Source organism: Lichenostomus cassidix, chromosome 1 (assembly GCF_008360975.1).
Source record: "Lichenostomus cassidix isolate B80296 chromosome 1, HeHo_3.0, whole genome shotgun sequence".
Lineage (NCBI taxonomy): Eukaryota > Metazoa > Chordata > Aves > Passeriformes > Meliphagidae > Lichenostomus > Lichenostomus cassidix.
The window spans coordinates 95,107,628-95,130,665 of NC_139479.1; the positions used below are offsets into that span (position 1 = coordinate 95,107,628).

Here is a 23,038-nt window from a genome sequence, read left to right on the forward strand (position 1 = left end):
ACAAACAAAATTGCTTCTATGCTATTTAACTAGTGCCATGTACATATAATTTCCAGAAGAGATAAACAGGAATATTACCTATTACAAACATTTTACCTTAGTATATTGTTCTTGGATACATGCACACGTGAAAGGTAAAAACTCGCAGAGAAAGGTATTCAAGTCTTAGACCTTTCTCAAAACCCATTTTGGTGAACTATAATTTTATGAGTATCAGGAGACAGTGGTATCCAAATTTAAGCTTTAGTCAATGGTATAAACTTACCATCTAAAGAACTGGGGGATGAAAGCCATTCCAGAGAGTCCAAAGAATCATGATCTAACACTGGTGCAGTGACTAAATGAGAAGTCTCTAAATGCAGCCCATCAGGCAAAGAAGTGACATCAACCTCTGAGGAAAGGGGAGCTTCAGGTGCCAAGCCAGCCTCATAGTCAATATTCTCAGGTCTTGGCTGGATTTCATTGTCACTGGACTGCTCACTCTCTGAGCTGGAATCTGGTTTGGTGTAATCAAAGGGCAAGGCATTGCTGACCGTTGATTCATCTGCAGAAGGACGTTCAGCTAAAAAGGTGCTGTCCTGGAACAGAAAGCCGCTGTTAACATTTCCACTATTTCAGGGGAAACACTGATTGTCTGCAGTGGGCTGAACACACAGAGGGGATTAACAGCAGGCAGTGACCAAGTCTCTGAATTCTGCCTCTGAGGGAGCAATGCACAGCAGCAGGAGGAGTGGCAGATATAGACCCATGCTAACCCTGTGCAATATACATGTAAAATGCACATCCTTCTGGCAAATGTCATGTCCAGTCATGTCCATCAGAAAGGGAAAGAAGCCATTCAGATTGATTGCAGTGCAGCATCCCTTATGGTATTAAGAGATTTACCTTCCATATTCATCTCCATCTCCTTTCCTATGCTGAAAAAATGAGTCTGTCCATCTCTAATTAAAACAAAGATAAATGTTGCCTGCCTTCCTAAAGCATGATGAGCTTTTAACAGCTGTTACTCATCAGCCACACAACCAATACAGTAATTCTAATATTTCAGTTCCCATGATACATTAAACAGTGTAGAAAAAGAACTTCGATGTGTGCATGCCCAGTCATCATTTACTGATATCTTTTAGTTTGTGGGTATGAGAACCCAGGTGGGAAACAAAGACCAGAATTTAATGAAGAGATTTAGGACATTTAGGACAAAGCCAAAACACCTGTTCAGGGGGAAAAAAAAATCTATCAGCAGTAATGATGAACAACAAAGCATATGCAGAAGGAATTGGTGAATTATTTGAAATGTGAAAAAATACTTTGTCTTAACATCTCCAATTTCCACATTGTTTACTTACTATTCCACATCCCAACCATTGTTGGTTTACAGTTAAAGTAGTTTGCATATTTCATCTTTGAATAATTGTCTCCTATTGTGGAGTCTAGTGAGGTGAGGTAATTTTATTGGGAAAAGGCAATAAAGATATGAAGTTATTTGGTCAAGGCTACAAAAGCAAGCTGATAGCCTAAAACTCAGGAATTAATGCTCTGCATAGATACCTGCCCACATATAAATGATGTGCACTAGTGAGATATGGACAAAAAACCTGTGGGGTATGAAAAACTGCCAACCAATTTCAAGAAGCAGCAACTTACTATGGGATAACAAACTGCTGATGGTGATGAGTAAAGTTAAGTGTGCTGTGGACACAGGTTTCTGTAATACGTATTAGAGTTCAAAACCACTGTAATAATTTCTGTAGCTCACCATTTCTGTCAAATCTCTTTCTATTGCTTGACCAGCAGGACTAACAGGAAGAATCCAAATACTTTTCAATTTGAAATTTTACTCCTGGTTGAAATGTAGGTGAATTAAATGTTCAGCTTAATTCAAACTGCATTTGAATGCTTTGGAAACAGGCCAGGTAAGGTATTTTTATGAAATTACTTGTTTGCATGTATCGATCACATGTTAAAATGCCAGTTGTTATGCCACCGCAGTCTCGTCAAATTTTTTAATTTATATGGTAAAAATCAGAGACATGTGCTCCAGCAATTTTATTTTTTGGCAAAACTAACCACTATAAATAAAGCTGTAGAAAGAGTTACTGTACAAAATTAGAAATAAATTGCATATATAAATTCCATAAAGAATGAATAAGGACTACAAGCAATCACTCCTCAATACATTTATTTAATGTAAGCATAGTTGCCAGGGATTGCACTTCATTTATTCAAATGTGGATAAATGTTCCTATGGCAACTAACATTATTCAAAGATTCTTGTTACAGTGCAATATATTATATTAACAAGTTTAATATCATATTGGCAAATTCTGGTTTTTTGCTGCCTACCTGATTTTCCATTTTCTTGTTTTCCTCAAGCCAGAGCACTCTACCAGTTAGAACTCAACATAAACAAGAAAATATGGATTTCAAGAACTAGATCTAATTTTTGCTTTTAAGAGAGCTGCAGAACTCAGAGAAAAGAATCAGTTGTACCATTTACTAGCAATTGGATGGTGAAGTCATGACAGTCCCATATTATGTCATGCATATGTAGAATACAAATTTGTTTTTTTTCTCAAATCACCTAGGAAAAACCATAGCAAAACTCTTTTCCATAGGGAACAGGTCTACCTAAGAACATCTACTTTAACCATAAAAGCTTGACATCTGCAGAAAAAAAAAATCGATAAATTTTGTACTGTTTAAGCATATTTATGATTTTCTTAAATTTATCTGAAGCTACTTCCTAAATTATCTGTGTATTGCAGATTGCACACAGCTGGTTTGAGGATATACTTGATACCTTTCACATAATCAGAGTTTTTGACTGAGGGCATAGAAGATTTTATTCATAGTCCATAATTAGAAAAATATAACTTCCACGATTTTTCTCATAATGCTATTCCCTAAAACTGGTTTAAAAAATTTATTAAAGCTCAGCTACCACTACTTTAAAATATCTTCCTGCCTGCACATCTGTCAGAGTATAGAATGGCAGAATTCTTTGTCTTACTAAAATAAATATGTGCAACATTTTAGACTAGTTAGATGGCTCCAATAAAGTGAAAGCCCTATTCTGAAACTTAACTTAAATTCATGTTTATCTACACCATGTTTAAGCCATTATGGCAAATCCACATGGATTTGTATTTTAAACATTAACAACTAGTTTTTAAAACTCAGGGAAAACTGGCATGAAATTAAGGACATTATACCTATGTCCATACTAACAATATTTGCATTCTACTAAGCAAAAACAAATTTTGCTTACATAAAAATTTCAGAAGTTGGCTGAAATTAAACATGTCCGTGTTCATAACATTATCTCATAATGGACTGAGTGAGAACCTGCCATCCAGCACAGGTGGACCTGGATTTTATGGCATGATCTGAGCTCATTTCTTTGTGAAGGCACATCTGTGTTACAGAACAGTGGAGAGCAGAAACCAACTGCCCAGGCAAAGAACCAGCACTCGGAAGATCTCGCTGTTGGCAGACCTGACTGACTTGGTTTCTGCATTGCTGGCACTTAACTCCATATCTCTGCTTAAAGTCCCTTTGTACAAACATGGTCAGGAACACCAAGCCTCATGACCAATAGGGAGCTCCAGTCTATGTCCTGGATTGTTCCACAGGTAGTCAGAGGAGACAATTACAATTTCAAGAGACAAAAAAAAAGGAACCACTGTCTGTTATTTTCCTCTGCTGGTATTAGGAGAACAGACATAATTTCAAAACCAAATTGAGAACTTTCTGTGAAAGCAATACAGTAACAAAAGGAGCAAATGAAACTTAGCATTTTATCTCTTCTAGCAGCCAGCTTTTGAATTTACATATATTTCTTCCTTCCAAAGAATGGCTGTATCATGGAAGGAAGAATCATGTCTTTAGAACAGTTTACAATCTGAACAAGAGGATCACAGAAAATTGGTTTTCACTATTTCACCAGGTTTTTACTCCAATATAAGGTGCCTTCTTTACTACTTATTCTGTGTGAACAACAGGAAGCTCTGGGTTTTGGCTACAATTCCACTTTGCTGAGTTAAGTTGTTCAAATGTGTCCAAAGTTCACTGCTCAGAGCCATACTCACATCAAATTCCGGGCGCTCCAGCACACCTGGATGCTCAGTAATCCAGGATGGGTCTTCTGACGTGGGATGCAGTATTTCTTTCACTGTGGAAACAGAAATATTTGGGATCTAAAGGCTGCAGTAACAGTTTGAGGAAGTTGTATTGGAAGCCTGACTGAACAACCCTCTCTAATTTCAGATTTTTGAGTAAAATCTTTTCAAAAAGTTTGCTAAAGACATTTAGTTTCTGGAAATGCCTCCAAATCACTGACAGGAAGTAGAGGGAAAGCTAAGAACAGAAGGGTGGCAGTACTCTTTCATCACCTCTAGCAGGATCATTGAATATTCAACAATAACCTGGGTATTTCCCTTGTGCTGCCTAAGGCCAACACAGTTACTAAGCTGAAGGCCACCCTGGTGCAATGAGCACCATGTGAACCACGTTTCCCCCTTTTTTTCCTATTAATTTTTGGAAGTATTACTGGAACTGCACACCACAAACCTCAGTATCAAAATAAAAATAAAAAATAAAAGGGGCTAAGCTAATGGATCAAGAATGGCATGCGACTGCTAATGACTTAAGATGAGAGCAAAACAGGCTATAACATAGATTGTTTTGTTCTGTTTAATTTTTCAGAGGACTGCTCAATAATTCACTCATCTGAGATTCATTTTATAAAAAGTCAGATGTGTGGCACACCAAGGCATCATAATTAATACCCACCATTAGTAAGCTGGAGAGAGTTTGGGTCTAAAGACAAGGAAGCGTTTTCAAGAAGAGCATTTTTCTGGAGGATCTCAGCAATGTAATCTCGGAAATCACTGATGGTGTACACAACTGTTGGATTATCCTCTATGCCCATAAAGGAGTTGTCCTCCACCTTGTTTGAATGAAGGTTGATCAGGTCCCAGGTGGCATTGCTGATGGCTTTTCCATCAAATGTGACAGCATAGTGAACTTCCACCCCACTTCAGTTGTACAAAGAGAAAACACAGATGAGAAATGCCAGGTTTTCCAAAGCAAGTAAACACTTTCTTTTTCATAAGAGCACAAGAGTCAATAACATTTTTAATATAAAAATACATAGTTTTAAAGGATTCTAAATAAAAACTACTTGATTCTTTTCACAAAGTTCTGAAGGAAAATGCTACCAAAAACTGACATCTGGTCTGGTGCCAATCCTATATTTCTACTAGTGAAAGGCAGACAGACCACAAGCAGACCAAATACTGGCTTTCTGCAAGCATTCTTAGTGGGCCCACCAGCATGCAGTGGTGAGAGTGATGATTTTAAGGTCATACCAATAACAGGAATTTCTGAGCAATGAAAATAGCCAGGAAAAAAAGTTGTATATAGTAGCAATCTACAGTAGCAAGCAAGAGCCCTAATTTCTGTCACTGTGCAGTGGCAACCTGTTCGAAAGAATGTTTTAAATAGCAATAAAATAGTATTTAATTCACCTTATAATTGGGAACATTTATCTGGACTAATTTGGCCATTTATTCTATGACTCAGTTTTTTATCTGCATAGAGTTTAGGGTTTTTTCATATTAACTCGCCTCCATTTTCCTAATTTTCTTTTCATGGATGCATCTGGATGTCCTTTTCCCCATGACACCTTAGGTAGCAATCAGATTTATCATACATTGGGCATAAGCACAAGGGAACTTTAGAAGATATAACACATTTTGGCTGTAGACAGAACCCAGCAAGAAAATTAAGTAATCTATGAAGTGTGAGAAAAATGTGCTCTGAATACAGGTTTTCCTCATCCCACAGAGCTGGATTGTATTTCTAAAATAATGGCTCTGTTCAGAGAAATCTTTAAAGTCCCAGTGCCAGATACAACAGAGACAATCTGCAAACATACTGACTAAACCCAGGAGCCTGCTGGGGTTTTGCTGCTGGCTCTAACTGACATGAGCCCACCACAGGCTCACCATGGGCACTGACTGTCAGCAGAGGAAATGAAAAAGGACAGCAGCAGTGAAAAGGCACAGCAAAGATGGAACAGAATATGGTCCTTGAACATTACATTTAGATTTAATACAATTGTTCTGTCAGTCTCCATCCATAATTCCAAACAAATAACTACATCATCATCTTTTTGCAAAGGGCTAAATATCTGGTGTCTGGAACATTGCCCTTGTGAATGATTGCATTCATCTTGGCCTGCAAATGTGCACCATAGTAGGGGATGGATTTAAACCACTATAGTTTGTGAAGAGATTTGTGTCATCTAATCTTTCTTCAAAATGCTCATTCTCATTAAAATTGTTCGTGGAATCTGGCTATACCTTTGATGAGGTATACACAAAATAAATTATTACATTTAGTAAGTTAAGGCTGCAGTTCTTTTTCTGTCTTATGAAATTCTTAAAATACTAAAGAAGGAAAATTTTGGATTCTTAACTTGCATACGTCTGACGAAAAAGAAGTCCAGACTGATCCCATAGTCTGGTAAAGAACAATTATGCAAGTTTTGCTAAGATATGCAGTAGCACTGGCCTTGAAGTAGCTAAGCCACCAGCCTTTGCTGGAGAACTGTAGGTTTCTTATCTACTAAAATTTCAGTAATAATAATAATCCCACATCTATTCAAGACTGCTGCAAAATATGAAGACTTGAGTCATTGTAAAGCAATTTTGTTTTCTTCACAAAAGAGACTCCTATACACAAGTTAGCCCAGTAGTTGTCTTCTCTTCAGGATGATTTTTCCTGAGGCTTTTCTTATTATTAGGACCTAAATAAGCAAATTTCGTTTATCCTTAATCAAAACAGATCAGTTACTTGCAGTTTGTGGTAGAATCCTCTCTCATAATATTTATGTTAGATAACTATCTAGCTCTGGAGCTAAAACTACAAATCCCCAAAAAACAATGTCCTCCAGCTAAACATGTTTTTCTTATCTGTATTATGACAATATCTATAAAAAAGTTGTCTTTACCTGTCTTCCTCAGAAGGGCTGAATATAGAAACAAAACAGAACAGCAAAACCTGTTAAATCAATGTCATAATTTCCTTTAAGTCTTCAAACTTTAAGAAATTTGCTTTGAAATGCAGATACATTTGAAAAACACATATAGGAAAATCCTTTTAAATTGTGTAGTTGCACAGTTATTCTGCTACATAACAAAGCCAAGGAATCAGCAGAGCAGAGACATCTCAGATGATTGTAAATAATGGAGTTAAATTGTTGTCAATACCAAAAAGATCAAGGCTCACTTATTCCACCTAAAGATTTAACTTATAACCTATGGGTTGTTGTCATGCACAGCAGAGCACAGAGCTCCAGTACTTGCCAGAAATATCAACCTTTGATTTGTCTTCTCAAATGAACCAAGTGCTTGCAAATGTATTAGACTGCAAATACCAAGATGGAAGGTTTTACTGCTTACAGGCTGAAAACTGGACATAATCTAGGGTTCCAATCACAAGACCTTTCTCACTACAGCTGCTTTGTTACCTGTATGCATTCTAGCTAAAATACCCCAGGCAATAAATTCTCAGAATTAGAGCTTACTGTCTCAAAGAAAACACAATTTAGATTAACTCATGAACACACTCATTAGATTCTGAAAGTTATATCCAGTCCATTCAAGAAAAATCACAATTTGTGATCCTTGTACTCCAAAACTCAGACATCCTATGTTTGATGCATTAACTTAACAAATTAACTTTAAATGACACTCTGAAACAGAAACTGATTTGAGGAAATCAGGTCTTTAAAAATATATTTATAGTAATACAGAGGGTCAAAATATTGCATATTGTTTATCAAACCATTCCCCCACCTTTGTTTTGATTAGAGAGAGAGACATATCCTTTACATATCCTAAACACTAACCTTTAGAGTAATCCCAAATTAACATTGAGAAGTTGAAAAAGAAATTAAAATACACCACATTTTTCCAAAAAGCTGTCTGTGTCCTTCCTTGTTTAATATTTGGAGACATTAGAAGTATCAGATACAAATATGTCTTCTAATTTTAGGATATAATCTTGAAAAAGAATGCCTTGTCTTAAAATCACAGCAAACATTTCAAGTGAGATTCTCTGGTGGATGCCAGAAGAAAAAAAAAATTGCATTTACATAGAGTTCTGTATTTCTATTTTAACTGCTTATACAGAAGTACCAAATATAAAAGCACTTGGCTAATACATCCTGGGAGCTCCCACACACATGCCCAGCATTCTGCCAAGTATTGTGTCAGCTCATTGCACCACCGTACATGATCATGTTCAATCACCACGTATGCACAAGTATCATTTTACCTGTAATCCAGGATATGGATGTTTTTGTATCCAGGTAGTCCTTCAAATACGCTTTTAATCTATTTTGAGGGAAAACCAAAAAATTAGCACAGATTTCATTCACTTCTGCTTGTGTGGTGAAAAATCAGGAAGTGTTTTTAGCATTTTCCAAAAATATATCTGTGCTGTTATATCTAGTAGGAGAAAAATAGTTGAATATTCTTTCTCTATGGAACAGTAGTTTTGGTGAGATTGTTTAATTATTAGTAAAAGGGAAAATAAGAAGTATGAAGATCAACATCCAGCATTCCCCAAGCACTGTATAGAAATATTCCAAGAAGATAAATGGAAAGAGACTGCCAAGATAACCAACTATGCTAAAGGAGACAAAACCAAAATGGAGAATACTGCAAGTTCATGCTGGTTTAGAGGGTTTTTTAGCTCCCAAAAGATCCTTGCCAGTTCAGGATTATTTTTTACTCTGTAAATTCTTGTTCCTCTTCTTCATCTCTTTATTTTTAAATTGTCTCTGGTGAGACTTAAACAATCAAAGTGCTGCCAACTTGTTTTCCAAGAGCTTCTTTATTCAGGCTCAGAGAAAACCCGGCAAGGGATCAAAGGAGTGGAACATCCATGTGCCAGGTGGACTCTGTCCCATCTGACATTTTTTACACACACACATACCATGGCCTCTTGGCCACACAACTAGGAAAATTAAGATGTCTAGCCTACGCTAGCAACTTGTGACAGTTGTGGTGTTGCTTTTCGGCTGCAGTGAAGAGTACATCTCTTTCCCATCTGGCCCAGGATCTGGCATGGGGTTAACCCCAGTAAAAAGGATTCAGAGAATCCCAACTAAATGGGACTAACAAGGAGGTAAAGCTAGAGAAAAGATAAGCCTCATGATAAGCAGCCATATGACAACTTAGATGCCTCTCCAAAGGGAAAAGAAAGACAAACCCCCTCTCCCAAAATATGATGGCAATAAAATCACCACCATTATAGACAAAATAAAAAACAAATGTTGGAAACAATAGGGAGACAAAAATCAGGAGCCCTGACACAGATGCTTTTTGCTACTACTGCTTTGAAGAGCCAGCAAAAAGTAAGTTAGGGAGGGAATCACCTGAGAAATGAATCGTTCAGACAGCAGTTGATACTCAGCAGCAGCTGGGTCCTTCAGCTCCTCACTGTACTGTTCACCAACAATCAAAATGTTGAACTCAATCATCTGCTCAGTTGCAGGTCTGACTAGCTTTTCATCCTGCTGCTTTATCTCGTTATTGATCTGGAAGGGAAGGAAGAAGGGAGAGAAGGGATACACTTAATGACACATGAAAGCTGCAGTCCAAAGCACAGCGTGGTCACTGGAGCCATCAGCATCCCTGTTTGCCTTGCACTATAATGGAGTGCTCATGAAGCCTCGGGGAAAGAGGCAGCAAATAATGAGGCAGTCTACTAAGTAAGAACATTTCTTGAGAATTCTCATACTGAAGAAAATTCTGTTTTCCATTTGGACAGTTTCAGTAGAAGCCCATCTAGTTGACCTCAGGTACAAACAGAAATCCAGTTGTGTGGGATATTCATGAAGCAATTTAAAGTGCAACCGTGGATACTCAAACAGCTCACTTGAGTCCAGTCAGCCTAGCCTGATTTACCCAAAAATTATTCATTTATCACAAGGCTCCTACTTACTATTCCACCTGGAAGACAAGTTCCTCATTTGGAATAACACCCTGCATTGTTCAGCCTCAATAGGAGAAGGATTCCCACAGATATACAATGGGGGCAGGGAAACCTGCAGGGAGCTCTGCTGAGCTAAAGCAGTGAGCTTCAACTGCTCTGTCTACAGCTGCACAAAAAGCCCCAGAGCAGTGGCTGTGCAGTGTATCAGGGATGCATGGAACTATCATGGCTGCCACAGGCAGCATTGACTGCAAGTTTCAACCTAATTTGAATGAGTGAGCATGCTTCTGCTTACTTCCCTAGTATTTTTAAACTAGCATACTATTCCTTGTCATATACTGAAAGACATCAGAAAAATTAAAAAAACATAGCTATTTGTCTGGGAAGGAAGGGAAGGTTGGCTTGTTAACTTGAGCCAAATGCCTTTTGCTAGAGATTTTGTCTTTGACTATTTATATACAGAGTTGTTGTTTTTTCCTGTTAAAAAGGAAAAAAGAGAGCCAACAAAACAGATCTTTTCAACCAACTGCAGCCTAATTTATGTATAATGCAGGAAATAGAAAAAACTTTCTGAAGAAACTTTATCTGCCATCAGTAAGCAACTTCTACATTGTTTAGGAACCCTCTAAAATTTATTAGTTAAATTCTCTGTCTCCCCCTCACATTGCTTTTTCACTGGATAACTCTGTTAAAGACTATGAGGACTGGTATATTACTTAAAGTAAGTTAGCATTTGAGAGATACACACTTAGCAGGCACATATATAGTGCTATCATATGGCTGTTTGCAACACCATGTAGGTTAAATCATTTATCTGCCCCCCAAAACCTGTTACAGTCAACATGTAAGTGCAGAGTGTGAACTTTGCTCACTCTTGGCCTTGTAATCTGCAATGCATTTTGGCTGCTAAGAACAATGAGGTGGGATGTAACTATAGAGTGAAAACACTGTAGCTGCAGCAATCTAATTCTGGTTCCTTTCTGACTTATTATGTGGTCCTACTCTCTTCTCCAACAGAAATATTTCAGGCAGTTCTGTTTTAAAAAAAGAATTCCTCTGGTTTTCAGACCAAACCACAAGTGTTCCTGGTACATAATATAAAGCCAGATTCTGCACGTGAGTCAGAAGCTGTCTGCTTCATATTCGGTATTTATTCCAACATCAGAGCTCCAGTCAGCAATGAAAGCTCTAGAAGAAACTACAGTTTGGCTTGGTTTTGTTTCATAATCAAACTAGGTTATTGAACAATATGGCCCAGCTAAACCAAGTGCAATAAATTATCTACTTGTATACAGCATGTGCAACTTTGTAGGGTTCTCTTTGACCCACTGAGAGCTCCATTTTTATAAGAAAAAAAAAAAGCCAGCTAATTCATCACTAGTTTGCAAAATTTTCTTCAGCCATGTAGGCCCATGAATACTGCAGTTGTATTCTAGAGCTCGGTATTTAAATTCAATCCAGAGGACCAACCTGTTTCCTGGAAGTAAATGTTTCCCTGGGACCTATGTGGTGGTCAGCTCAGTTGTACAGAAATGTTTCAAGTGCAGGGCCTAGGCTTCCCTGTGTTGTGAGCTTTGGTTAAATGTCACAGAAAGGTTGACTTGTAAGGTGATAAATAAAAGTTCATCTATATCAGCAGAGGAAAAGGAGCAGAGAATCAGAATCTTCAAGGCCATCCAGGCCACCTCTCTGCTGTCCTACACAATTGTACCACACATACCCTCAAAACACTATTGCAGCAACCTAAGGTATATTGTGCTTTCATAGGAATAATAGTGTTTCACATTCTTCTTGGAGCTTACAGACCCACTAAGCACTCCCTCTCTAGTCCTATGACACTAGCAAAATCCTCATCTGATAGCACAACTGATCCCTTATCTCCCACTGCTGGGGAAGAGACATTTCAAAGCCTCTGCAAATGAAAAAATATCTGCCCAGGAAAATATTTTAAAACTTCAGAAATTCACGCCCTGATTTTATGAAATCCTAGTTTGTGTTAACACACCATGTTAACACCGCCTTTAATTGCTAGAAAAATATAAATGACCATAAACAATGCCATGTAGGGAAGGCAACAGAACGCTGAACCAAATGAAAAGATCCCACTCACCGTGGTGTCTACATGGTCAAGCTCGTGGATGGTATCACCCGCAGGACTCTCAATGGAGATCTCATGAGGGGGAGGAACATTGGCAGCTGCATCTGAGTTTGAAAGAGAACAATACAATTTTGTTTTGTTTTGGTTTGGTTTTTTCTATATACCCATGGACATGTAGATAGACACAGGAGTAGTTCAGTAAGAGTAAGCCAATAGTCAAATTTGATTCCTATTCCCATCATCACAACAGCAACAGCACAGGAAACACCTGATGAGCCTGAGGAAGAGTATCAAATGAACTAATCAGTATAAAATGCTAACATTCTGCCTAAGGAGACATATTTTTTGACACATGAAATTCAGTGCAGTAAAAAGTGCACAGAACTAATTTCTTGAGCAGAATTTTCATGATTCATAAAATAACAAAATGTCAGCACTACAGCATTATAGAGATGCAAAAATTCAGAGCTCTTCTTGAAATCCAAACACTTGAATTTCTCAATTTTCCAGTAATTCAGAATCAGCCTTAACAGGAATTATATAGAAACTGACCTCTCAGTGTGGTAACATCAACATCCAAAGGTGGAGTAGGAGTCCCACTAGACAAAAATAAATCAGAAATTGAAGTTGGATGTGGTAAGATAAACATAGTAGTTTTTGATATTTCTGTGATTCTGGTGATACACCAAAAAGCACATGTGCAGAAGGAATTTGTCATAGTACATTTTGCTGCTAACTTCATATTAGTATTTTCATAGTATACTTTCATAGTGTTGCAGTTAAATTTTGCAACTTAGATTTTGGGTCACTTGCATCATACAGGATATCATGTGCCTCTCTGGTTTGCTAACCCTCTTATATCCCAAATGGCCTGGAGTCCCATACAAAAAGCATTTTGCCTTCTAGCAGTTCTGTAAAGAAAGCAAATGCAAAGAGATAAAACACAAAGATAACTGGCAATACTCTATAAACCACTTAGTTTTTAAAATACTCTTCAGTGCACTAAAACACCATAACTGCTCTGAAATCACTGCAAGAAATCACTTCAAGAAGATGGGTTCTTTTCATCAATTTTATTCTGCTTATTTGGAAATCTTCAAAAGGCATCCGTTTCCAAATCCAGTTATGGGATTCACACGCACATAAAACGACTACAGGCTAAATGCAAAAAACATTTCAGAGAAACAATCAGATGAAGACTGTCAGCCTGAAGAAAAACTAACAGCTTTTACATGACTCTTACAGTAAACCCAAGCTCCTTGGAGCCAATTTTGTAAGCCTGGAGCAATTGTCAAGTTACCAAGAGTGGGACACATGCTCTGACAAAAACAAGTCTTTCCTGAATAAAGGAAAAATTATCTCTAGAGTTTGTCATACTGTTACTATATACAGACCAAGCTGTAAGGCTGGAAGTTTAAGTGCTGCACAGAAACTGAGCTTGAAAATTACTGAAGTTCACTGTTTTGAGGTATTTCGCTCATTTCTAGAGAATCTCCTTTTTTATTGGTGGTCATACTTGTGCCGTGAAACACACACTGCAGCAAGTCTTCACAGTGATAGGTGCAATATTGGCCATGGTTCCTGGCTTTATCAGATTTGATTTTTGATTCACATACTCCATGACTGGTCTTGCAGTCTATCCTCAAGCAAAACTCCACTCAAAGTTGATGAATACTTTGCCTCCTTCAGGCTGTGTAGTCAGTCTTTGTATCACTCCAAAATAGGCTTCCAGCACCAGGCAGACAATCAGATCCACAGTTACATACTACAGATACCAGGGCACCAGCATATGATAAAAAGATGATAGCTTCACTATGTTAATGTCTGAAACACTTTCTCCCTCTGCCCCTCACAGCTACATAAGACTTGCCAATAAGGAGATCTAACTCAAACCCAATGAACTTTCTATTTAAGTCAAGAACTTTTTCACCCATCCTTTCCAAGGAGGCACAGTCCAATCCTTCACATAGTGATTAACTGTACCAAAATTTAGTTCAGGGAATGTAAAACTGACAGGGTGAGATGTCCACAACAATTCTAAAATATTAAAAAAATAAAACCCTCAAAAACATGAACAAAACAGGAAATATTTATTCAAGAGTTTAAATAGTAGCTCCATGTATTTTCTTAAACAAATAAAATCAATGCGCTCCAAGCAAGCTGTGAAATGTACTTGTGTCTGCTTCCATCTCATGGACACTGGTACCTGTTTTCAGCCAGCACAGTGCAAGGTAACTCTCTACCAATTCTTTGACAAACTCAGTAAATCTTGGAATCATTTCCAAGTCTGGAAAATTTTACTAAAAACTATAATTTAGACCAGATAGCCTCTCTTAAGGATATTTTCTTAAGAATGCTGGTTATGTTTTAGAGGGATTTAATTTCCTTACTTGTTTATCATCTTAGAACTGCAATAAAAACTATTGCTTAATTATTAATTGGTCTGATTGAATATTTTCTAATTAAGTTCACCTAACTTCAGGATGCCTCTTTTTTAGCAGTTTCAATAGGAACTAGATTACATCTATACCAGAGTGTCACCAAATTACAGCATCAGTAAATAAAGCATTTTAGTGCATCATGTTTAATGATCAGAAGCAAGCATAACTCTACTTTTCAGGAGAGGTGAACCAGTCTGAGATTTTATTTCTTAAAAACTGTTCAGTGTAACTAGGGTCAGAATAAAAACTCAACAAAAGGAAAGCTACAAACAGTAAAAACTCTACTGCAGGATTTTTAATGTCCTGGTCAGTTCAAACCTATATATAAATATCAGCTGAGCCTTGTATCCTCTTTTCTATAGAAGGAGACAATGAGAAACATGATTTGCTGTGGTAAGATCTGATCCCAACCTGAGACACATGGAACTTGATCCAGCTGCCCATAGGTTTGTGCCCAGTACACTTTGAGGGGCCTCCAGGCATTCCTGACCTCCAGCTGCTGCCCCACAAGGCATAGGTCACCCACAGATCCCACATCATCCCTGCCAGCCTTCTGCATGTGCATGCTGCAACTCAGGGCATCTAGAAAAACACAAAACTACTGTCTGACCAACTAAGCACCCAATTCTGGAGTGGGTTAGCCTTGGCCAAGGGCCAAACCAGCCACTCTCTCACTCCCTCCAGCTCCATAAGACAGGGGAGAAAACCAAGTGAAAAGCTTCTGGGTTGAAATAAAGCCATGAAGATCGCTTACCAACTACCTCCATGGGCAAAGCAGACTCAGCTTCGGACAAACTGAATTATTGCATATTGAAGTACATTTGGGCAGTGAGAAGCAGACAAACATTAAAACACCACTTATCCTTCACCTTTTCCCAGGCCCAACTTCACTTCTGACTCCTCTGCCCAGTGCACGCTCTGCAAGGGTAGCAGTTCCTTCAGGAAAGGTCTACCTGCTCCAGTCTGACTCCTCCCTGGGCTGCAGGGAATACATGCTTTTTCACAGTGTGGTGCCTTTGGCCTTGCCATTCCCCATGCCACTGTTTCTCATTCTTTTTGTCCCCTCCTGCTCTCCCTGTGCCATGTTTTTGCCCTTTCTCACACAGGCTTTCCCTAAGCTGCCACTTACCACAGTGTGGGGCTCAGTTCTGCCCATCAGAGCCATCTGGAACCACGTCGGGGCAACCTCAGCCCCTCTGACAGGGAGCCCTCACTGCCACCACCCAGGCAGCCGCTCAAGTACAGTTGTGTTTGCCAGTGGCCATGAGATCAGTTTTAACTGAGCTGTTTGAGTTTTTAAAGGAAAAATCCTCAACGTAGACAAGAAAAGCCAAACAAACTATTACGGTGCAAACCGCACTTTCAAAAGAGGAGCAGTTCACAAATGGAAAGGCCTGATAGCTTTCTCAAATTCTAGATCAGATTACTGAGTACAGACACATCAAAATAAAATTCTCCAAGTTTCCAAAGTCCCAGAGGACTTTGTCACCAACCCCAACAAATGGCAGCTCTCCAACAGGGCACTTGGGTCACAAACACCACCTTAGGCACTGGTTCAGCCTTTGGTGACCGCCACAGGGCAAGCCAGGCCTTGGGCAGCCATGAGGGAGCTGAAGGGCGAGGTGAGAGCAAGGCAGCGCCAAGGTGAGAGCAAGGCTGTGCAGCAAACCCATCTCCTTCAGCAGCTACACACCACACTCCTCGCCAAGGCCAGGTCACACATTCTTACTGGTGCTGGGGGCTTTTGAGCACAAGTCCTCAAGAGCCAACCAGTTTTCTGACAGAATTCCAGTGCACAGCTGGCTGAAAATTAAAAACCATGCACGTAAACATCACCTAGTAAAACCCTAATCAACCTAACCAAACAAGACCAGTCAAGCAAGAAATTTGGTCAAATTACCAGCTATCACTTTTCAAGAGAATAAAAATATTGTTTTAAGAAGAATATACTATAACCAAGCTCACTTTATGCACAACATTGTTTTTTCTTTACGAGAATGGTGAGGTTTGCTTTCTTTTTGCATGCATTTCTTTTACCCTTCTATTTCCCCTTAGCATTTTAATTTTTCAAATACCCACTTTATTGATCACCTAAAAAAGTAGCAATTGTACTGGGCACCTCTAGGGATGTCACTCAAAATCCACATGGCAATGCATATATTGAATTGTCTGAACACATCACTTTTCAAGGTAAACACAGATTCAAATTCCCATTCAGTTGCACCACTTAAAATACACAGGATTTTTTATGGTTTTGCCACAGGATTATTCCAAGGTCTACATTTGATTTTTAGCTCTACCTACACAAACAAGCCACTCCAGGTAGAGGAACCGCATTCCAACAAGAGTTTATTGTGAGTTTGAGACACAGACATATGAAATGTAATTTCTATTGTCCTACCTGCATGAGTGATTCCCTGGATCATCTTGGCTGAGCAGTAAGCAAAATATAAAAACATACACATATGTATGGAGAGGCAGGAAGGAACATAGACAAGCAGATGTCTAAGCACCAGAACAAACAACACTGCACTTGTGTTTCCTCTGCAGAAACAACTGGTTTCAGATCACACAGTTCTGTTAGACACCAGGATCTAGGCAGGTGTAGGGCAAGATCCATAAGGGCCTAGGAAGATGATCTGAAGCAAACAGTGCCTATGGACAGCCTATACGTATTAATACAACAATCACAGCTCACAAATACAGCCTACATTCCCCTTTTTTCAAGGCACATAATACCTACTTATGTGTGACATCAGTAATGTCAGGAGAAGATTTGACAGGTTACAGTCCAACAAAGCATAAACAGAGTTCCATTGACTCTTAGGACTAAACAGGCTCTTTGTGTGCAGCCTTACTGTGTTATTAAGGAGAAGCAACACTCTGGACCTGTCAAATGGGGCATCAGTGATACCATTTCACAGCTCTGCATGAAATTCTACGAAGGTATTAGTTTTTCTCTGCATTTCTCCCCAAGGTATAACACAAGCCCAGTTCTGTGGTTGACAAAGGTAACATCTTCATATTTGTACTAGACATTCTGGACATTTATCAGTTTATGCATTATTTATAAGATTGTTTATCAGTTTGAAAGTTGTAAAGTCTAACTGGCTATATCAAGCATTTCTTTTTCTTGAATAATGTTACTTAAATGGTCTTATTGCACAAAGGAGGGAAAATAATTTTATCACCTGATTTCCTCATTTTTAAATATTTGAATCACATAGCCTTGAACTAAGTAGGCAATTTAAGAAGTATTTTTATGCAATTTCAGAATGCAAGACTAAGCCTGGTATTCAGATTCTCTTGCTTTTAAACTGTATATGTCTTCATCTTAATTGTCATTCAGGTAGTTCTTCAATTTTGATCTCATTTAGTTCTGATTAAATAGGACAAACTTTTCATATCTGCCACCAGACAGTAGGGAGCACAAAAGAAAATACAGAACTGAAAAGGAACAGTGAGGAACTCTTCACATGTGGTAAAGCTGTGCAAATAAGAAAAATTCTGAAATGAGCAATATCATTGCCAAGTCCACATGCCAACAGTAAAGAAGCTCAGGTACGTTTCTATGTCACTGCAGGCAGAACTGCTGAACTGATGAAATTATCCCAGCACAGAAGACAAACTCTTATTCTTGCATGAAGCACATTTAGATAAACAGTACAAAAGCTGAGTTGATACATCATCAACCATTGCTACCACTGCTGATAAAACATGGACTCTAAATTTGCCAATGTTTTTCAAAGCAGAGAACATGGACAGGACACAGGAGATCTGGACGTGATTTACCGCAACTAATTTCAGTGAGTTCAGAATCAGCAAGTACCATCAGAAAGGACACATACCCCTACTTATTTCATTTTACATTAATAAATGCCTCTGAAGAAATGAAAAAGTAGCATGTTATATTCCTCCTTTTCAACTATCCTATCCTCTTTATCTTTTCCTCGTATGTTATTATGCATACAGCACTCAAGCAAGGCTGTGACATAAAAACTCTAGTTTTCTGCTGCAACAATCTTGTGCTACTCCTTTACTTTCAGTTGATTCTCAAGATGTGGCTTTTGACCCCCCCAGGGATTGGACAAAAGGACTGTCCTATTGTCAAGAGAAAGACACCAATATTAAGAGACAGAACTTCATGATGTGAAGTGCCAGTGGCCTACTGAATAAAACAATCAATAAAGGTCTTTAGCTGATGTAGTGCTCCCACACTTCCAACTGGGGCAAAAACTCTACAGTGTCCACTGTGATGCTCTGTACACACCTGGATTGTGTCCCATATGTTGCTTTTCCTGCTGAGGTTTTCTCCTTGGTGGTACTTAGTTTAATCCCTCATTTCCTGAAAAGGCCAGGGTAGCTGAGCATTTAACCTACGTGGATGCATGCTCTAAACCTTACGGGAACAAACATTCATCCTGCTGTTACATCACTGTCAGTAATGCTGGATTGGGAGTTATTCCAGGAACTCAACTATATGAGTACAAGGCACCTTTCTGTAGGCTACATTACAACTGACTATCCCAGCGTTTCACTAGATGAAATCAGATTTTTCTAGTTAGAGACACCATATTGACATCTAGGCAGGATTATATTAGTTGTATTAAACTATTCAAGTCAAAGCTCCAATTCTATAGCTGTTTATTGCTTTCAGTACAATTTTGACTTCATTTAGAAAGGTAGCATAGTTTAAATGATCAATAGGTATCAAGGGCCTGTCTTCCATTCCAGATCAATTCCAAATTAAGAAATTGTTTCAAAGAAAAAGTTGTTTCACAGAAAAAAAGAGATCAGTCAAAGTTTATGAAAGAGCTTCTTGGGGGGGACAGGGGGTGGCGGCTATGCTCTAGAATTTACGGCAACATTTCTTGCTCTTATCAGTGGGAAAAAGAGAAATACGGCTAGTGCCAGGCCTCCAAAGTGAAGTGACTGCTTCTGCACAGGCATCAGAGACACTGGAGCTCACCACAGACCTTTACTCCAAGGCACTTCCCTGTCAGTGTGGGAATCTCACCTGAACATCTCGTCTAGATACCCTGGATATCTAGATATTTAGGACAGTCCTGCCATCCCTCAGGACAAAACAAGAATAGCTGTCCATTCTGACACAGATGGCACAGCTGGACGACAAGTCAGCTGTGTCCAGATCCCAGAATTGCCCTGCACTGGACCGGCCTCTCTTTGCACATGTGGGCCAGCAGGTGAGGAGAGCAATGCCCAGGAGATGGTACAGCTGCACTCACCGCTCCTTTCTGCCAGAGGGACTTGACACCGGATTTACCATCCTGTGCCTTAGAGGCTGATGGTGGTCCTAGGTTGGGTATTTAGGCTGACTTCTTACAGAACATTTTTAGAAGATTTATTCTGGTCTTTTCTGGGAGGTGTAGTTATTTTTTCAGGAAATAACGTTGGCTGTTGGCAGTATTGAGATGGTTGACTTACTCTTCTTGGGGGAAGATGTCTGGAGCTAGATGAGACATCTTCTACCCATGACAGAAAATCATGGCTTTGTTATGGCTTACTTACAAACTTCACATCTTACACCATGAATGCTCTAAGATGTCCAGAATGCTCTTAGAGCAAGTTTGGGTTTTACAATATTGGCAAAATTATTTCTACTGATTTCTTTCTGATGTTCCATTACCCAGGGAAAATCTACCCAATTCCATCACTGCTACAGTCCTGTATCACTCTCTTTATGCTATAAAACACTACAATTTCCAAGCACAAGACAAACAACAAATTATAGAGGAAGAGATACAGTAAACTCCAAGTTAAAACTGATGGCAATAACAAAGATCCCACCCTAAAGCTATCAACAATCTGAAGAATACATACTGAAATAAAAGCGGCATATTTTTGAGGCAGATGTAACACAGCCCCACAGCGAATAGAGTTTGGTGAAGTTTGCTAATTTTCTTCTGGAACCCCCTTAATGTTGCCACAAAACTCTTCATAAGATGGTTTTTGGACAAATACAACATTAATCACTCAGATTCCCCTTTCTAAAAACAGATGGGCTTTTTGCACTGTTCCGTTGCTTAGCCCAGTTCATGCAGACACTAGATTCATTAAGTGTTGACTCCAATTCTTCTTGTATATCTCTACATTTACTAGATTTCCTGGATGATCACACAGAGGGATGCAGGAGATTTTCAAATTCTAACTTCTCCAGAACACATGTAGACTACCCAGCTGATCTGGAGGCTTTGGGGAGTGCTCTTGTCAGAGGAGCACTTAGTTCCATAGGGCAGAGAGAAAACAACCTTTTAGGAATTGCTTTTGCCATTATCATCTCACATTATTAATTTTAATATATGTTGTGGTTATGAAATCACTATGAGGATACCTAATTTGGGAAGTTGGGGTTTGTGTAGAAGTCTGTCAAGTGATTACACTTGCCAGTATATTAATTACTCATCGTTATCAGAGCTTTATGTGGCCTGTAAACAGGGAATTGAACCTGCCAGTTTTTCAGAGGAGTTCAGCACCAGATTGTTTGAGTTTGAATTACCCTAAAAAAAATAACCCCTTAGGTTAAGTTCTGAGTAGCAATGGAGCAATATTAATAATAATAATTTGAATTTGTTTTCAGTTCAGTAAAAGACATGAAAATAACAGGACAAGTTCAGGTTTGCTTTGGTACAAAGAAGCCACAAATCAAACTAGTTTTCAGTTTTATTGCCTTGTTAAAAGTGTGAGGAAGCCAAGCAGCCAATTCCCTTGTAACTCTTTTTAGAACACACATCTTGAAAGTCTTAAAATACCGTTTCAAAACAGTCCATTTTTATTTTGTTTTTTGCAATGATGACGAGGACTACCTGAAAGCCTTTGGGAAAGGTTTTCAGGACAACCAGAACCACTAACACAAGCAGCTATGGACACATCTCTTTCCCAAAATAGAATTCCCCCACTAAACCTCTTCAGGTAAATATCCTGTGTCTGCACCTGACAGCCAACAAGGTGATGACACACTTAAGCAGAAGTACAAGCCTCAGACTGGCTGAGATATTTTGAGCATGCCAACCATGCCAGGACAGAGGTTCACATGCAAGAACCACCAGATCTCTCCACCACACTTTTCTATATGCCTTTTTGCACAAAGGTGAATTTTGTTCATGTTCAGTGCACAAATCAATGCCAGCAGCAGCAAGAACCAGAGAAACAACCTATCAGGAGCATTTAAAATGGGAAAATTACTTACCCACATGACCAATCAGCACAGGAACTGACAAGAAAAAGAAAGAAAAAGTTACAAAATCTCACAACTGGGCCCTGTTGTTATCTCCAGAGAGAATAAAATGCAAGAATATAGATACTCACCTGCCCATTGCTTCCTTTGTATAGGACAGTTTCTGGAAAACAAACAAACAAATCCTAAATATGTTTGAGTAACACAAGGTGAAAGAAATTGAAATGCAGTTTATACCACTTTATTTCCTTCTGCATGCTGAAATAATTATGTTCTCAATACTGTAATTTGTTAAGTTCAAAATTTATTAACAAAATCCCTGCTGAAAAGAAAATGTCTGACATTTCCAAAATACAACTGAAACTCAACATCAGACAGCGTAAAGAGCATTAGGCTTGTCAGAGATGCTCTACATTTCTGCAATTTCCTGCAGTGTTCTGCTGGTGCAACATTCTCCCACCTTAGAGGCCAACAATAAAAACCTTTTAAGCAAGCATTCTTCAGAAATTCAGTATTACTTCTGCTACTTGTCTATAGATTTACTTTCTTTTGAAAGTAAAGTTGCAGCTTTAATCCTACTATGGTACTTTATCTGACGACTTTGTTTTTCGTTATACAGGTGACAGGGATGATGTTTTTTCATGTATTGGTGTAAAAAGACTAAGAAGGGCTACACAGTTCACACTTTTTCATCAAAATTCTCATAGCATTAATGCCATTGGTTCTAGAGAAGAGTCACAGAAGCTTCTGTGAGGAACACCACAAGAAGTGTAGGAGGTCCTGAGCAGTTTGCAGCATGATAGTAGCTGAGAAATAATGCTGTATCCTGCTGCTGTACTAATATAAACCAAATATCAAATACAGAAAATTATTGTCCATCCACAAAAGTTCTGCTTCTCTGCTTTAGAGAGGCAAAAGAAGATTGTTTGGTGGACTGCTTAGTGGGCTGGCTTTCTTTATATGATCAGTGCAGGTATATTTTTCAGTAAAAGCAACACAAAGCAGATCAACTTAAGTATCTCCTTTGAAATTAAATTACAATTAGCTTTAAACACTCTATTTCCATTTTGCAAACTTTTCTGAAAAACACCCGTATGTCTTCAGTGACCTAAAGACTGTCACTGAGCTATCCTGATTATTTTTCTTGTGGAGGAAGGTTGAAAAGGCAAAAGAGGCTTTTTGAGCAGCTTAGCCTGCTCATTCTCTCCACCTGTGTTTCTAGGAAAGTGTAGAAATTCAGCTGTTATTGATTTGTAGCCATGTGAGTGAGCACCCTTTTCTTCTTTCCAGGACTTG

At 38.6% G+C, this 23,038-nt stretch overlaps 1 protein-coding gene across 1 annotated transcript in view; it reads right to left on the bottom strand.

Annotated features, from left to right (window-relative positions):
* IMPG2 (interphotoreceptor matrix proteoglycan 2) overlaps positions 1-23,038 on the bottom strand; it is a 56,168-nt gene that overhangs the window by 9,987 nt on the left and 23,143 nt on the right. The window contains exons 4-13 of the mRNA XM_085072256.1: positions 21,874-21,905; positions 21,755-21,778; positions 12,659-12,705; positions 12,119-12,210; positions 9,449-9,610; positions 8,344-8,402; positions 7,016-7,033; positions 4,792-5,036; positions 4,089-4,171; positions 266-578 (exon numbers count right to left, since the gene is read on the bottom strand). Of these exons, the coding sequence (XP_084928382.1) occupies positions 266-578; positions 4,089-4,171; positions 4,792-5,036; positions 7,016-7,033; positions 8,344-8,402; positions 9,449-9,610; positions 12,119-12,210; positions 12,659-12,705; positions 21,755-21,778; positions 21,874-21,905 (1,075 nt within the window). The remainder of the gene's footprint in view (positions 1-265; positions 579-4,088; positions 4,172-4,791; positions 5,037-7,015; positions 7,034-8,343; positions 8,403-9,448; positions 9,611-12,118; positions 12,211-12,658; positions 12,706-21,754; positions 21,779-21,873; positions 21,906-23,038) is intronic.